Source organism: Protopterus annectens, chromosome 9.part0 (genome assembly GCF_019279795.1).
Source record: "Protopterus annectens isolate FY-2018-M chromosome 9.part0, PAN1.0, whole genome shotgun sequence".
In the NCBI taxonomy this organism is placed as follows: Eukaryota; Metazoa; Chordata; order Ceratodontiformes; family Protopteridae; genus Protopterus; species Protopterus annectens.
This window is the reverse complement of record NC_056743.1, coordinates 1,150,429,703-1,150,448,435: the sequence shown is the minus strand read 5'-3', so window position 1 is coordinate 1,150,448,435 and position 18,733 is coordinate 1,150,429,703. Positions and strand designations below refer to the sequence as shown.

Sequence of the window (18,733 nt, the reverse complement as noted above, 5' to 3'; positions counted from 1 at the left end):
AACATCAGGAGGACCTCACCTCCAGAGTTAATGGTCAGGCAGTTCTCATTCTCTTTTCCATCAGGTTTGGAGGGAGCCCAGTTCTCGTAGCTGAAATGAGTGCCATCTGTCCAGACAAAAGTGCCTTCCTGCAATAAATACAATATCATATCACCACATTTGCATGTCTAAACAAATTAAAATGATAACACAGTTATTAATATCTATTTTTTTTACTTTAAATGAATAATACTGACAAAAATCCTGGGTATCTTAAGAATATCAGTGTGCCTGTGATGGTATAATTCATTAAAATTAATTTGAAATAATCTACTCTTAATGTTGTAACTTTGTTGATATAAACAGCCACAACTTTCTAACTATACCAAACTAATCACATCTCAGTTTTCTCTGTTCCTTTTGTGTTTTCTTTTTATCCACTTTTCTTCAACTTCTCCTTGTTTCAGAATCTTCTAACCAGACATCTCATACACCCACTTAAACAGCATGTTTATAAAACAACACACAACCTTTCCAAGTTTAACTCAGAAATGTTCATTTCTAACCTATCATCTATTAACTGGAACTTCCTAAAAATCTTCTCAATTAAAGGTAGTATAACATCTCTATTCAAGGATTCTCCAATATCTAATCTCAAACCTGCCCAACAGTCATGTGTCACCATGTCCATGTTCACCTTCAAACATGTCCACATTTTATATAAAATGACTCTTAAACAATCTCAAACCATACTCTACTTCAGCTGATGACCTTCCAAGTGAGTACCTTAAATAGCATCCAATAGCATTGCCTATCCTTTCTCAATAATTTTAAATAGGTCAAGCTAAGAATCCTATGTTTAGAGTGCCCAATTCACCTGCAGCATGTCTTTCGGATGTGGGAGGATGGCGGCCAACCTTCCACAGAAGGCACACACACACACACTCACATCTAGGGCCAGTTTAGAGTGTCCAATTCACCTGCAGCATGTCTTTCGGTTGACATACCACTTACTTTGTATAAATTCACAAACCTATGAAACTATTCTCCAAACTAGCCATGTCTGTTCCATAATGCATTTTAGCAGAGTATTACTTTATCCCATTATTTAATTCAGTATATTTTCAATACTTGGTTGATGAATGAAGAGAATGAGAGGGAGAGAAGGTTGGATGATGTAGGGATAGTGAATCATGAAGTACAATGGATTAGCAAGAAGGAAGCAAGGATAGCTATGAAGGGAATGAAGAATGGAAAGGCTGTTGGCCCAGATGACATACCTTTGGAAACATGGAGGTGTTTAGGTGAAATGGCAGTGGAGGTTTTAACCAGATTGTTTAATGAAATCTTGGAAAGTGAGAGGATGCCTGAGGAATGGAGAAAAAGTGTTTTGGTACCAATTTTTAAGAATAAGGGTGATGTGCAGAGCTGTAGTAACTACAGAGGGATTAAATTGATCAGTCACAGCATGAAGTTATGGGAAAGAGTAGTGGAAGCAAGGTTAAGAAGGGACATGATGATTAGTGATCAGCAGTATGGTTTCATGCCGGGAAAGAGCACTACAGATATGATGTTTGCTCTGAGAGTGTTGATGGAGAAGTACAGAGAATGTCAGAAGGAGTTGCATTGTGTTTTTGTAGACTTAGAGAAAGCATATGACAGGGTGCCTAGAGAGGAGTTGTGGTATTGTATGAGGAAGTCACGAGTGTCAGAGAAGAATGTAAGAGTGGTACAGGATATGTACAAGGGTAGTGTGACAGCGGTGAGGTCTGCGGTGGGAGTGACGGATGCGTTTAAGGTGGAGGTGGGGTTACATCAAGGATCAGCTCTGAGCCCTTTCTTATTTGCAGTGGTGATGGACAGGTTGACAGACGAGATCAGACAGGAGTCCCCATGGACTATGATGTTTGCAGATGACATTGTGATCTGTAGTGAGAGTAGGGAACAGGTGGAGATATGCTCTAGAGAGAAGAGGAATGAAGGTCGGCAAGTCTAAGACAGAATATATGTGTGTGAATGAGAGGGAGGATAGAGGAATGGTGAGGATGCAAGGACTAGAGGTGGCGAAGGTGGATGAGTTTAAATACTTGGGGTCAATAGTTCAGAGTAATGGTGAGTGTGGAAGAGAGGTGAAGAAGAGAGTACAGGGAGAATGGAGTGGGTGGAGAAGAGTGTCAGGAGTGATTTGTGACAGACGAGTACCTGTAAGAGTGAAAGGGAAGGTCTACAAGAGGGTAGTGAGACCAGCTATGTTATATGGGTTGGAGACAGTAGCATTGACAAAAAGGCAGGAGTGTGAGCTGGATGTGGCAGAATTAAAGATGTTAAGATTTGCACTGGGTGTGACGAGGATGGACAGGATTAGGAATCAGTATATTAGAGGTTCAGCCCAGGTCAGAAGGTTTGGAGACAAAGCCAGAGAGGCATGATTACGTTGGTTTGGTCATGTGCTCAGGAGGGATGCTGAGTATATTGGGAAAAAGATGCTAAGGATGAAGCTACCAGGTAACAAGAAAAGAGGAAGGCCTAAGATAAGGTTTATGGATGTGGTGAGAGAGGACATGCAAGTGGTTGGTGTGACAGAGCAAGATGCAGAGGACAGGAAGAAATGGAAACAGGTGATCTGCTGTGGCGACCCCTGGCAGGAACAGCCGAAAGAAGATGATGATGATGATGATATTTTCAATACTGAAAAGAATGGCAGTGTCTTTAATTCAGAACTCTTTCAACAACATTGCTAGCATTTATTTATTTATAATCTTTGTGGCACTTCTATTCAGTTTGTGTAAGCTTTTCTTTTTCTAAAAATATTTTTCATTCATTCTCTCATGTGGTAGCCAGACAATTTTACTAGTTTCAGTGATCTTTTTTCAGGCACGTCTGAAGCCTTTAGTCACTGATTATAATATACAACTGTACAGCAGAAGCATTTGATAAAACATATTAAAAATGCTAATAGAGTAATACTGTAATATGCTAACTCAGGTTCAAATCTCTTTTAAAAAATAACTTTATAATACATTAAATAGTCAGAGTTGCATGTCTTATATCACACAAGCTACTGCATTTGGTTTCTGAAAAAAATATATTTTATACTATCCAGCATATTCATTATTGTCTAGTCACTAAAATTTTGTAACCATCAAAGCCTCAGACTGAATTTTTCTTGACAATTATAGTCATAGTATTTCCTCAAAAGTACAGAGTGTGTCTGCTTCAGACATTAAAATGCCAACAGACTTCCTTTATGGTACTACAAGTTCCAACAGCAAGGACTATTAGATTTAGGAAAAAAAATAATTTGTAATGATACCAGAACACTTATTATTCTTTATGCATATATTGTAATTCATGTATTAAACTAATTGCCATATTAACATCTAATGCTAATGTTTCTTTTATAAGAATATATATGATTGAGACCACCTATGAGTAATTGTTATATGTGATTGCACAACAGAACTGAGTATATCAGAAATGTGAATTATGCTCCCTACTAGTTACCAGATTTTTTAAGTAACTATAAATGCTTAAGTTTGGACTCTAACTTTTCTTAGACGCAGATTCAGTGTTTAAAACCTACAAGGAAAAAAGTGTCATAATGGTAGCAGTTCTTTTGACTGAATGTAATTTTGCTGAGTAATAGTTGAATGAACAAAAATGACTTATTTGAGTGAAATCAAATTTGACTTCATCATGACTGAATGAAAATTATAAAGTGTACTGAGAATCACAGTGGGTGAGTTTTAAGTTTGTGGGGAAGCAATGATTCACTGTGTGTGTGTTTTTTCTCTTTTTCCATTGTTGTGTGACTATGGAGTTAGTGTATTTAAATGAGGTGGTAGGGAGGGCTACAATGGGGGCCTGCCCTCAGTGAAAAGTTTTTAATGTATGTTAGGTCTAATAAAGACTTTCAGTTAAATGTGATTCTATAAAATGAGTTTTCAGTCAAATGTGTTTTCAGTTAATTTTTTTCAGACATTTGTTATTTGAACCAACGAACAAGTAGCAAACTGTTGAAAAAAACTCGGAACACTTTAAGCCAAGTAGCCCGGTTCACCTTAACGCAGCTTTATTATTCCAAAAAAAGTGGCGTTTTCGCTACAAAAAGTAAGTAGCTTCTTCAGAGGTCTATGAAAAAAAGGCGCCAACTTTTACTCATTTAAATACTAAAATAAACAGTGACATCATTTCCTATTTGGTTATATAAAAACACAATTCTAAAATACAAAGTTATAAACTCTTATTTTAAAATAAAATAAGAGTAAAGTACTAAAACATTTAAAACATGTTATACATTACAAGTACCCTATTTAATAAATTAAAACATCAAAGGGAATTTTTTAGAACCAATAAGGCACAAATGACGAATAAGAGAAAAAAAATCAAACAGTCAAAAGGATACCCATAGTCACCTAACTAACTTAGTGACTGTAAATCTCTTCCATATATAAATGCCATACTTAAAAGGCTTTTTTAGTTAAATATGCTGTTACCAAAATGTTTTTGATATAAAAAAGAAAAACCATAAATGAAAGAAGTATAGAAAAATACATAATTCCTAACCTCATAAAATAACATATAAAGAAACATATAAAGGAGCAACTATCTAAGGTACGACCTGTACTTGAGAACTGGTGCTATGTTACAACTCTCATTCAACCCAGGCACATTAAAGGCATCTAATTTCAGTTGCCATTCCAACTCTTGGTTCTCTAATAAGAGAGAGGTCGGACCACCTCTAATGGAAATGGGAATGTGATCGATGCCCATAAAAACAAAACTGTGTCCTGGGTTATTGACAGAATGTTTTGCTAATGCATTATCACAATTCATATTCTTTATCGCATAACAGTGTTGATAAATGCGTTCTCTGAATTTTCTGTCAGTTTTACCGACGTAAAATCCAGAGCAACAAACACAGAATGCGATGTATATGACAGATTTTGTGTCACAATTGATTTTAAAATGCAAGTCATATTTTTTCTGTCTTATGAGAAAAGTATTACCTGTACGTACTACATTGCACCATTTACAGGAACCGCATCTAAAGCAACCTTTTAATCTGTTAGTGAGGTTAAAGTCAGATTTCCTCTGCAGGAGCTCTTTGATATTGCTACCTCTCTTATACACTACTCTAGGTCTAATCCCTAATTTTCCAACTAGTAGTGTATTTTTAGTAATAAACTGCCAGTTCTTTTCTATAATACCTGAAATTTCTTTGGAATTCAGGTTGAAGGTGGTAATAAAACTCAAAGGGAACGTTCGAGTGTTCTCTTCTGCATTTACTTCAGAAGGATGCACAATGATGGATGGAGAAATCAACTCATAGTTGCAAGTAGCACTAGAATTTTCATATGAGAGTAGGGGTTTATAAAACCCTCTAGTTCTCTTAGATTCAACCTCGAGTGTCAAGTCAACAACCAAGGCTGATGGGTAACCTCGGTTTACGAATAGGTCTTTCAGAATTGAGTATTCTGTTAGAAAGTCACAAAAATCACTACACATCCTTACCGCTCTAACCAGTTGCCCTTTAACAATTGCTCTTTTTAATCTGAAAGGGTGTGAGCTTGAGAAATGAAGAAAGGAATTCACGTAAGTGTCCTTTCTATGAATGGTAGATTTAAATTTGGACGTAGATCTATCTTTTGTTAATTTAACGTCTAAATAATCAATTTCATCTTTGGCAAAGCGGTAGGTGAATTTCAAAAAGGGTGTAGTTTGATTGATATAATCGACAAGGAGTTGAGCTTGGAATTCATCCCCTCTAAATAGGATGAAGACATCATCTAAAAAACGAGTATAGTAGCGAATTTTCTCCTTCCATTCTGGGTGATTAAAAACAAAATGTTTTTCCCAGTAGGCCATGAATAAATTCGCTACACTAGCTCCACAAGGGGAGCCCATTGCTACCCCTTGTTTTTGGATATAATACTCGTTTTCAAAAATAAAATAGTTGGAAGACAAGACGATGTCAAGTAGTTCAGTAACATTGTCAATTTCAATTTTAGGTGCCCCCAATTCAGAAAGTAATAGCCCGATCCATTCTATTGCCTCTTGGTGAGGAATAGAAGTATACAAGTCGACAACGTCGATTGTAAGAAAATTAAGTGAGCAGTCAAATTCAATGCTACTGATGTTAGATAGGAAAGTCCAAGAATCTTTACAGATGCTAGGAATAGACTTCAAATACTTGACTAATAAAAAATCTATATATTTAGAACTGGGGTAAGAGATGGAAGATCTCCCATCAACCAATGCCCTAATAGGCGGATCACTGAGGTTCTTATGAATCTTGGGTATACCGAACATCACCGCAACCCTTGGTTGTGTGATATCAATATATCTATATGTGTCCAGATCTATCCTCCCTTCAATGAACAAGTCTCTATAATACCCTTTCAGTCTGTTTATACAGCCATTCATTTCATTGAGGGAAGAGCTTTCATAAGCTGGAGAGTCAAGTATTGAAGTCATCCTGTCAGTGTATTGAATTTTTTCAAAAATAACCAGCCCGCCTCCTTTATCGGGTTTAATGACCATAACTGAGGAGTCTCGGAGGCGGTTGAGGGCTGTAAGCTGCTCACTTGTGATAATAAATCTGTTCGACATTGGGGATTGGGTTTTATCTAAAAATCTGATGTCTAACTCGCAGGCATTTTCAAACATGCGTAAAGCTACATGTAAGGGAGGGTTGAATGAACTTGGCAGTCTTAAACTATAAGGCAGGTTACCTGTAGAATCATTGAAGAGAAGTTTTAAATTTAATTTTCGAACAAAACACTTGAGTTCAATAAGCGTTTTTGCTACATCACATCTCTTCGATGGAACAAAGGTGTTGCCCAATGCCAAAAGTTCAATTAATTCTGGTTCCAGAACAAGAGAAGAAAAATTATAAATAGTGAAATCACCTTTCACATTATGCACAATATCAGGGTTAACACTACTAAAAACTGTTGGAGCAGTCAATTCTAATGCTTCCAGTTCCTGTTCTTCCTCTTGTTCCCTTGGTTGGCCTGATTCCCTAAAAAAACTTCATTAGGGTTGGTATTAGGGTGGTCGGTATCATAGGTATCACTGTGAAAATCACCATTTTGTTTACCAGCTTTATTTTTGTTTCGGTTACTTCTTCTGGGACCACTCTCACTCTCCACCAACTGAGAGAGGACATGCAAGTGGTTGGTGTGACAGAGCAAGATGCAGAGGACAGGAAGAAATGGAAACAGGTGATCTGCTGTGGCGACCCCTAGCGGGAACAGCCGAAAGAAGATGATGATGATGATGATATTTTCAGTACTGAAAAGAATGGCAGTGTCTTTAATTCAGAATTCTTTCAACAACATTGCTAGCATTTATTTATTTATAATCTTTGTGGCACTTCTATTCAGTTTGTGTAAGCTTTTCTTTTTCTAAAAATATTTTTCATTCATTCTCTCATATGATAGCCAGACAATTTTACTAGTTTCAGTGATCTTTTTTCAGGCATGTCTAGAGCCTTTAGTCACTGATTATAATATACAACTGTACAGCAGAAGCATTTGATAAAACATATTAAAAATGCTAATAGAGTAATACTGTAATATGTTAATTCAGGTTCAAATCTCTTTTAAAAAATAACTTTATAATACATTAAATAGTCAGAGTTGCATGTCTTATATCACACAAGCTACTGCATTTGGTTTCTGAAAAAAATATATTTTATACTATCCAGCATATTCATTATTGTCTAGTCACTAAAATTTTGTAACCACCAAAACCTCAGACTGAATTTTTCTTGACAATTATAGTCACATTATTTTCTCAAAAGTACAGAGTGTGTCTGCTTCAGACATTAAAATGCCAACAGACTTCCTTTATGGTACTACAAGTTCCAACAGCAATGACTATTAGATTTAGGAAAAAAAAATAATTTGTAATGATACCAGAACACTTATTATTCTTTATGCATATATTGTAATTCATGTATTAAACTAATTGCCATATTAACATCTAATGCTAATGTGTCTTTTATAAGAATATATATGATTGAGACCACCTATGAGTAATTGTTATTTGTGATTGCACAACAGAACTGAGTATATCAGAAATGTGAATTATGCTCCCTACTAGTTACCAGATTTTTAAGTAACTATAAATGCTTAAGTTTGGACTTTAACTTTTCTTAGACGCAGATTCAGTGTTTAAAACCTACAAGGGCAAAAGTGTCATAATGGTAGCAGTTCTTTTGACTGAATGTAATTTTGCTGAGTAATAGTTGAATGAACAAAAATGACTTATTTGAGTGAAATCAAATTTGACTTCATCATGACTGAATGAAAATTATAAAGTGTACTGAGAATCACAGTGGGTGAGTTTTAAGTTTGTGTGGAAGCAATGATTCACTGTGTGTGTGTTTTTTCTCTTTTTTCCATTGTTGTGTGACTATGGAGTTAGTGTATTTAAATGAGGTGGTAGGGAGGGCTACAATGGGGGCCTGCCCTCAGTGAAAAGTTTTTAATGTATGTTAGGTCTAATAAAGACTTTCAGTTAAATGTGATTCTATAAAATGAGTTTTCAGTCAAATGTGTTTTCAGTTAATTTTTTCAGACATTTGTTATTTAGTCAACTGATTCAATCTAAAGGAATGCAATCATCATGAAATATTGTTTTATACTAAACATATATTTCTAGAACGTGCCATGCTGTGTAACCTTGATTAAGTCATACAACCAGACAACATTTTTAGGCATTTGGGAATATGGGCTAGGCCCCTTACTTGTCTCCTGCACTGCATGCTTAGCAATTATCTGTGAACCAAGGGTCACTTTAAAACATCTGCAAATTTTGCCAACAGACCTGCTATTCCTGAGCTTAAACTATTTGCAGGGGAAGCTCTGCTTCATACTTTGGTAGGTAGCCTGAACATTCTGGTTGAGAGAATTGACAAGTTATCATATTGTCTATCTCCCAATTAATTAACAATGTTCAAGAAGGTTGCTGACTCCTCAATAATGAAAATAGTCCAAAAGCAAACAGTGGCAGATAAAAACCACATAACTCAGAATGTCAGACCGTTTGCTTACACACTGAATAAGCTATAGATTTTAGTTAGCAAATATGTGAATTTGCACCATTCCTCCAAGAACTTTGCTGTGTCTATCCACTGCATTTCTGAAATCCATTCATTGTTTTGGATGTCTTAATTTCCACAGCAAGGCTTGGGAGGGTGGCCTAATGGTTAAGGTGTTTGCCTTACAAACACAAGGTACAGGGTTTGAATCTCAGAGGGGATAATTGGCTAGGCTTAAAATAGCTCGCAAGGGCAGTTAGCCTAGTACTGATCTATGATTCTATGATTCTATATAATTACTATTCTTTTTTTTACTTTATATTTTAGCTGTTATTTTTCAGTTTTCAAATTGTGCCACTGTTCTTACAAATGTTTCATATTGTAAGTGATAGCAATCCCTTTGATAGTGTTGGCATGCTTGAGCTACATACATACAAGTTTCTGTCTTGGTTCTTGTCAACTATTTTTCCCTTAGGTATTCACACATATGGTTTCTTCTCATGTTTGGATAACCCCCATCCTGTATAATATGCTTTTAGAAGTGATATTGGGTAAAATGTGATTTTTTGTTTTGAAATACATATTACAATTGATTTGGAGAATTCCATCTTTAATAGTAGGGTGCCGGTTGCAAAAACACTTTCATGGGGATTCAAAAAGAGAACCCCAGCTCTCATGTTAAGGGCCATTGTATTCAAAGGCACATTAGCCGCAATAAGGAAAAAACTAATTATTGGCTAATTTACATGTCTGTATTGCTGTTAACTATTGTGAGTGCAGATCAACATTTTTACACAGTAGTTAACAGTGGCGGCCGATACATTGTGTTAGCACAGGTAAGTCACTTTCCCATACTCAGTGACACACACACACACACACACACACACACACACACACACACATATATATATATATATATATATATATACACACACACACACACACACACACACACACACACACACACACACACACACACACACACACACACACACACACACACACACCACATACCTCATACGTATCCCCATAGTTATTCTTTTGATGCCAGACTACCGCAGATATAGTGCCAGTTATTACAGTTTCATACTTCATACCCTTGAGTAAATGCATCTTTTGTAAGGAGAATAATTAAAATCCATCCCTGATTGTGCATCCTTGTCTCACCATTAATTTTGCATCTGTCTTGATTTCTTGCCCTGTGAGGATGAGATGTATGCCTTATGTTTCCTGTCTCTCTTCCTTATAACTCACAAACTGTTACAGCAGTTGAATAATGCCCAAGATCCTCCATTAGCAGAGTTGGTTAATGCAGTGGGATAATGCTGATATTTCCTGTTGCAGGGGTGCAAGGTTTAAAGCCTCTCCTCTTTGTACTTCACTTTTTTCCTTTTATTTCAAGTCTTGTGTTTTACATTACATTTCTGGTGTTTAGTGATGGTGTAAAGGGCTGTACAGAGTATTCCTTGTGTCTGTTTCCCCCTACCAACATTATGTGTAAGTGCCGTTAAAGCATGATATGGAAATGTAATCATCGGTGGCTATTATTTCCCATGACCCATGTTTTCAGACTGATCCCTGGTGGTTAGTGTTCTTCCCCTGACCTTTGTCTTCATAGTTATCCATGGTGGCTAATATCCCCTTTAAGAGCCAATGTTGCTGGCTTTGCTTATTAGACAATAGGTGTATCATCACCCCTAAAAAAAAACATAGAAACACACACACACACACACACACACACACACACACACACACACACACACACACACACACACCCTAATACTACTTTACTGTTAAAGTCCCTAACACTTATCTCTGTTGCAATAGATGAACACCACCTCACCTTTCTGCAGTGTTCATTACCATGTGCAAACAAGAGTGGCAATGCTAATTTACACTGATCTGCTAATGCCTTACCACAGGCAGTTCCAGTGGGAGAGCATATGGATAACTAGCATGTGCCACTCCCTCAGAATGCCTCATTTGTATTTAAGGCAGCCACGGAGACAGCCCACTATGGAGCTGCACTTCTTTATGCAAAAGCACTGCTGTAGGTCTGTCTCTGAATGCAAAAATGTTATTGTGACATGTACACCTCTTGTACATCTCACAGTTACATTTCTGAATTTGGGCCTTTATTTATTTAGCAATGTGCTAAATTTGCATGAAACTGTACAGCATACAGGCAGTGGATACTTGTGTACAGATGCTTTGTATACATGAGATGTGAGGTTTTGTGCACATGCAACTGAACACTTTATTTATGTATTTATGCATGCATGCATTTATGCATTTATTTTATTTTACATTTTATTTTGCATTTGTTGACTGGGGAAGTCCAGCTAGGTACAAAGGCTCCTTTTCAGTGCAGGGAGAAAAGCTCCAGTACATTTAGTACAATTAAAATCTTTTATGTTATACAATATCAACAATGTCAGGCAGAATACAATTAAAATGAATTTTACAATGTCAAAATAAATAAGATAATAACTATACATACAGTAGTACTACAGATATAGTTAAATAAATAACTATGTGGTAGGACAGATGTCACAATACAGAGTGCTGAATTATTTACAAAGGGCGGATAACAAAAGGTTGATTTAATCTGGAGATATAAATTAAATGAGCGTTAAGAGAGGGATAAGTAGGAAGTGGGTGGTATGAAGACAGAGGGATAGGTAGTAACAGACTAGAGGAGAGCAGAGGTATAGCAGAAGACGAGGAAGAAGGGATGTTATACTTATCCTGAAGATGTATGGCTACAGAGACAGGATGTTGAGAAGGGTTTTCTTAGATGTTTTGAATGCCTGTCGGTTTTCAAGAACATGAGTGCATGTGGAAGGACATTTCTTTTCGGAGTTTGAGTATAAGGAGGCTCCCAATGCATTTTGGGCTTTACTGACAGAGAGGAGGACTTTGTCTTTAGAGTGAAGAGCTTTGGTAGTATATTAGAGTATGAGCTAGTACTAGCTGTCTATAGTGGAGATGATGTGGGAGTTCAGGCCAATTTAGTCATTTAAGGGCAGAGCAGTGGTTAGTTCTAAAGGGGGAATTTGTAGAAAAGTAAGCTATTTTATTGTAGCATTGGTCCAGTTTTGTTTATGTGGAAGTTTGTAGGTTAGTAAAGAGTGTGGAGGAATACAGTAGGGTAGATAGGAGGTAGGCTTTATCCCACGGTGGTAGTGCTGCGGTAGCGTTGTCGCCTCACAGTAAGACGCTGTCCAGTTCGATTCTCAGCTAGAGCGTCTTCTGCGTGGAGACATGTGTGAATGGGCGTACCTTCGTTGAAGGTTGTGCGTCAAGGCTGGTGACTCGGCATGTAAAAAAATCAACTACCAATCATTAGCGGACCGGAGTTTCACTGTGGCGACCCTGACAAGGAAAAGCCGAAAGACACAGCAGATAGGAGGTAGGCTTTAGCTATGGTTTCTCCAGTTCTGTCTCTTAGGTAAAGTTTTGTTCTATATAAGAAAGGCTGAGCTCTTTTTTTTAATAACGGTTTGGAAGAGTTGGTGTAATTTCAAATCGTCATCAGTGGTGACTCCTAAAGGTCTGATGCTGGGAAGCTGTTCAGTCAGGGTGTTACTTCATGAAGGGTTGGGGGATTGACAGAATGGTTAAGATGTATACCTCACAACACAAGGTACAGAATTTGATTCTTGCCTTCCGTTTGGGAAATTTGGCTAGACTTAAAATGGTCCTGAAAGACAGATAGTCTAGTATGAACTATGAAGTGATTTTGACAAGAATTTTGTTTGCGAGAATGTTTTATGGCTGGAAAGGAGTAGTTTCATTTTTTGAGTGTTAAGTAGAAGTTGTTACTTGTCTTTCCAGGATTCTGTGGATGTAAATGATTCTAAAGTCATTTCTTGCAAATCAAGATTGCAATGGTATTTAATACTACACTCAAAAGTAAAATAGTGCACATTATACTGGACGTTGAGAATAGACTAGTAGTATATATCTTAAATGTCCGTTGAAATCAAAAATGTCTTCTTTTTTTTACTATCAAAAAGGTCAATTTACTTAAGAAAGCTTTTAGTTTTGTACCACACCTCAGTTGAACTCAAACTTCCATGTACACTACATTCAATTATGTATTGGCAGAACTTGTAGATGACATTTCCAACAGGCTGTTGTGGAAAAGTGTCTAGCTCATTTAACCCCCCACTTAATCAAACATTATTAGCTTTTAAGAAGGCTTGTGAGGCAGCTGTCAGAACCATTTAAACCATCCCCCATCCAAAAAAGTTTACAACCTAGTAGTGTAAGAGGGATGCTTTAACTGTGCTATTCAATAACAAACAGTTAAGAATCAAAAAGCAATTAAGGGTGGGACTATGGTTTTGATGGACACCTCACAAAACATTATTCAAATAGGAGTTGCTGTCTGATATAAACAATTGTAAAGAGGTCCCTTTGTTTGACATCAGTCACATATACAAGCCATTGATGCTGACGTATTTGAATTGCAACACAATAGATTCACATGGGATAGGTATTATTATCTTTGTGTAGAAAAAAAAAACTAGACATGTATTTCCTCTTTTCTTGGGAGTCCCAAATACATAAAAAACAAATAAACCTCATTTTAGTTCCACTGTCTCAGCTACATTTGTCAAAACCAAAACACTGACCATTTCGAGCAACAGATAGCTTATTAATGCATTCTGTCTAGGGATGCCCTTTTTTAGAGACTCTTGGCATCTTTTAGAATAGTTACGACCATTTGTAGAGGAAGTCATGCTTTTGGCTTCAGTTGACATTTAAGACATATACATTGTTATTCCACAGAATGACAGATTAGAAATTATTAGATGTTACTTACAAAGTAGTAACTATGAATGTAGTCTTAATGGTGATGTGATTTATAAACTTGTAGACATCATTTTAAGTAATACTTATTTTTATAGATTCACTTATACATTTTACCAGCAGACAAGTGGAATGTTTATGGGGGTGGCTGTTGTCCTGGCCCTTGTTTTATACGTTGAAATGTCTTTGCCTTCTTTTAGCACATTTAAATAATTCTACCAATTTTTAGATTTCCCTGCACAATGGCGTCAGGAGTACATTAAGTTTCTTGATGTTAGTTTATGCATTCAAAAATCCACCTAGTGTTTTGGAAACTTACATTTAGTAACAATAACGTGTATGCTAAAAACTGTCATCCTAAACATACTAAAAATAACATCATTGGGGTGCAAGCCACACTTATACCATGTCTAACATCAAAGGATGAGTTTTTTTCTTAAACAGCTGGAACAAGCTGGAAATTAAAGTATATATTTTTAGATGGAAGTTATGACAACACAGTTATTGATAGTAGTCAGAGAGGGTAAAAATACAAAATTTTCTCCTACATTAAGTAACACACACTGATAAGATATTAGGTCAGAATGTTAGAAGCAATTTTGATATAGCCTTTGCACTGGAATATTCATTGGATGGTGTATGGATTATGAACACTGTCATTAGCAATGCGAGAATTTTGTAGGTTAACAGTGATTTCTATGGTACAGTTGACTATCTATGTAGATTTGTTTTCAAGAGAAGTATGAATTTAAAAACATCCTTTTGAAAAGAATATTCATGAAGTTATTTCCTCTGTGAACATAATATTTGATGCATATACCAGTGTTTTTTTTTTCAGTAAATTCTGCTGGTACATATTGAGTAACACTTAATGATGTTCTTACAAATTGAAACAGAACTACTGGCACTAAGGATCGCTTTGATTGTACCTCTGCCCTTGTGCTGTTACCTGCTACTGTATAATAAATGCAATGCTTTTTTATTAGTAAAACCACATGGACATTTACATTGAGAACGTATCAACATTTGTATGCCATAAAATCAAACCAGAAAAGAAATGCAGTCTTTAAACATTCTACAATTTACAAATCTTTTAAGAAATACAGCATATTTGTGGTAGATCATGTAAAAAACACAATTGGATAGAGATGAAGAGATGTTGCTGAGAATCAAGCAGTTATGTTGGCAATTAAGATGAAATGCAAACTGCCATCCAGGGTTTAATGATGAAGTTAATATAAGTGTTAAAAAAAAAGAAAGTTTCTAAGATTTGTCTCATTTGTTATGTATATAATAAGTGAATTTTCCATTCTGATTGTTTTATGTGATCATATGACTGTTGGTTTGCTGTGGTTTTGGTTATTTTTTTTATTTCTGATGAAATCTTGCATTGAAGAAGGTGACAGTGTTAAATCTAGGCTCTGGTCTATGGTTCTCTCTGCTGTTTTGGTTCATAGGATCATAGGAAGTTACTAGGCTAATGGGCCTAGGGCCTTTACAAGCCTAGCTAAGTTCTTACCCTTATTTCCATGATCAGTATCTGTTGCCTCTGTCCAAGAGGGACACAGGTGGAACCCCCGGTGGTGAATTTATGGCATTCACCCATCCAATCATCCAGATTGCATTTGAAGAAGGCTAAAGAGGTGCTCTGTTTGACATGAAGTCGGGGGTCTGTTCCAAAGGTGTGGTAACCTCTGGGAGACAAATCTGTCCCTCCAGCAGGTTTCATAAATGTCATGTACCAGGTTAAGGTCTTTAGAGTGAGTAACCAGTGTACCATTTGACTTATGGATATGCAGCATTTCCAGTAGAGTCAGAGATTGCCTTGTATGCAAGGTAGAGATCGCCTCTGAGTAGTCCGTATGAAACAGAATAAAGTGACAGTGATTTCAGATGATGCCCATCGGATGGATGCTGAAGACCTTGAGTTTTCCTTGTGAGGATCTTTTGTGGTTTCTCCAATTGCTGCAGGTACTTGGAAAGGTACATAGCGAAAGGGGCATTGTACTCAGTTATGGACATGATGAGGGAAGAGTACAGGGGGTTATATCCTCTTTTTTTCTAGAGGCAATGCACTTACTTATGAGGTGAGCAATATAGAATGACCTTTTTACCACTGTGGCGACATGGTGGTCAAAGGTAAGGTTGCTGTCAACCTGTGTGCCCAGGTTTCTTATCACTGAGTGCATACTTAAGGTGTTGCTATTGATGTGGTAGTTAGCAGGAACATTACTTTTACCAAAAGGAATGATAATACATTTTTTTTGCATTGAGTTTAAGGCCATGACTTTGGCACCAATCATTTGTTTGTGTAACACCCTGTTGTAGGATGTTGACATCATTTGGAGATTCTTTGACCACTCCCAGTTTGCAGTCATTAGCAAACTTTGTCAGACAGACCTTTAGTTTTTGCTTGTACTTTGGAGAAATAGATTCCAAACACTAGAGGTCCCAGGACTGATCCCTGTGGAACATCACTGGTTGCAGGTCTGCTATTGGAGGTGGATTCTCCTATTTTGACTATATAAGTTCTATCAGTGAGCCAGTTAGCGACCCATCTAATGATATAAGGGCTAATGCCTAGTTGGGTGAGTTTGTCAATGATGGCTGAGTGGGAGAGTGTGTCACATATCTTTGCTAAGTCCAGGTAGGCTGTATGCACAGACTTCTCTTCATCCCTGGCCTTGTTGACTGTCTCGAAGAAGTTCACCAGGTTTAACAGGCATGATCTCCCTTCGACAAATCCAAACTGAGTAGGGTCAAGTGTTTGGAGGTTACCTATATCTTTGTTGATAAGGTCCATAATGATTTGCTCCATGGCCTTGCAGATAAGGCTAGTCAGGCTAATAGGTCAGAGGAAGCACCACCTTTGTGCAAGGGGATAATGGTGGCTGTTTTCCATTCAGGTAGTATGAAGCCAGTGCTTAGACTATGATTGAAAAGACTACCGAATGGTGTTGCTAATTCATGTTGGAGGAGCCCATGTAGGACGCAGCCTTGGATGTTATCAGGTCCTATAGATGCTGTGTGTTTGGCCTTAGAAGGTGCATTTATGACCTACTCTTTAGAGATACCAGGCAGGGGACAGGTGGTAGTGATGATATAGGGTACGTGTGGTGGGAACAGGGGAGTGAAGTTTTCACAGAACCTGTTGGCCAAGAGGTCAGCTATGTCTACAGGCTCAGTATATGTGTTTGCATTTAAAGAAAATATTAACTTCATATACTACACACATAAATTACTCACATAAATAACTCCCTCCAGAGAAATACCACACACTCAAATAAACCCTTAAAAATAAAATTAATTCATATTAGAAGAAGAAAGACATTAAAATAAAAAAATAAAACATAACCCTCACATAGTAACACAAAACACACACCTACTTTTGCGGAGGCTGTCAATAAAAATCGTCCCAAACAACAGAGACCTCTGAGGCAGAAATGCAAACAACCACCACATCCCAGCACAAACCATGAGACACATAGCTCACATAAGCAGTGTGCCACTCAACCAAATCCCATAAGGCAAAACAACTTTCCCAATACACTAGTCATAGGTGACTCAAGAGTAAGGCACACTGATATCCCACTCACTAGGTTGAATAAGGAGAAAGTTACAGTCAGCTGCCTGTCAGGTGTCAGGATCCTCCACATAACGCACGCACCTAGGTCACTCCATAACAGGTACAAATATGACTCTGTCATTGTCCATGTTGGTGCGAATGACCTGAGACGTACCTCCCTGGACTACATGAAAAGAGACATAGAGGAGCTCCCGGATTTGCAGCCCAGACAGGTATGACCCTAGCCCTGAGTAGCATCCTACTGCCACCCAGAATGATACCACAGTACAAGCAGAAAATGATTGACTTCAACAATTGGCTAAGTTTCTTGTGTCATTCTAAGGGGATCCAGTATCTGTCTGCCTGGGATAACATGATCGACAAACCTCAATGCTTCACCAGAGATGGCCTGCACCTGTTAACCCCAGGGATTCCGGATACTGGCCAAGGCTCTTGCCACCCCTATAGTGCCTTTTTTAGGCAATGTCCTGAAGACAAAATTACCACCATAACAGCTACAAGCAAACAAAATTTGAGGGTAATGCTACTCAACGCTAGAAGTCTATATCTCAAAATGCACTCACTCGACGCACTCCTTAAAATGGAGAACATCGACATCTTTGCAGTGACTGAGACCTGGTTCAAGGCTCTGGAGAGCACCCTAGCACTACCAGGCTATAATTTATACCACTCCTTTTGCCCCTAAACTTGGACCAAAGCACTAAAGGTGGTGGTGTCTTCATATTCATAAAGGATATGCACACCTTCAGACTAGTAGCCCAACATAACACATCAGAGATACTTCAGGTACAACTAACACTGGGTAAAACTGCAATCCAGGTTGTAGCCTGCTATAGAGCCCCCACCATGTCCCAAGACTCCCACTCCACATTCCTGAACACACTGGAAAATATTAGTGTACAACCCAATACCCTTATACTGTAAGACTTTAACTACTCCTCCATTAACTGGGAAAATTACTCATGTACCAACACACTTGCTCAAAGTTTTCTGGAATCCATTAATTCCAACACCCTGGACCAACTCATTCTTACCCCCACCAGGGGTAGAAACATCCTTGACCTGGTCATCACTAACATGTGTAACCATTGCTCTACACCAGTAATCATCTCCTTCCTGGTCAGATCTGACCACAAGCTAATCACCATGGATATCCATATCTCACTCTCATCCTCCCTAAAGGAGAATGCAGCTTACATGGGACCTGATAATATCCCTGGCTGTGTTCTAAATGAATTACAAAGTGAACTGGCACCACACCTGAGTACCCTGTTCAATCACAGCCTCATTTCAGGCTTTGC

The 18,733-nt window shown here is 37.6% G+C and overlaps 1 protein-coding gene across 1 annotated transcript in view; it reads right to left on the bottom strand.

Annotated features, from left to right (window-relative positions):
* The window catches only part of LOC122810931 (lectin-like), a 160,955-nt gene that overhangs the window by 34,648 nt on the left and 107,574 nt on the right, over positions 1-18,733 (bottom strand). Inside the window, exon 4 of the mRNA XM_044082463.1 lies at positions 20-128. Coding sequence (XP_043938398.1) covers positions 20-128 — 109 coding nt within the window. The remainder of the gene's footprint in view (positions 1-19; positions 129-18,733) is intronic.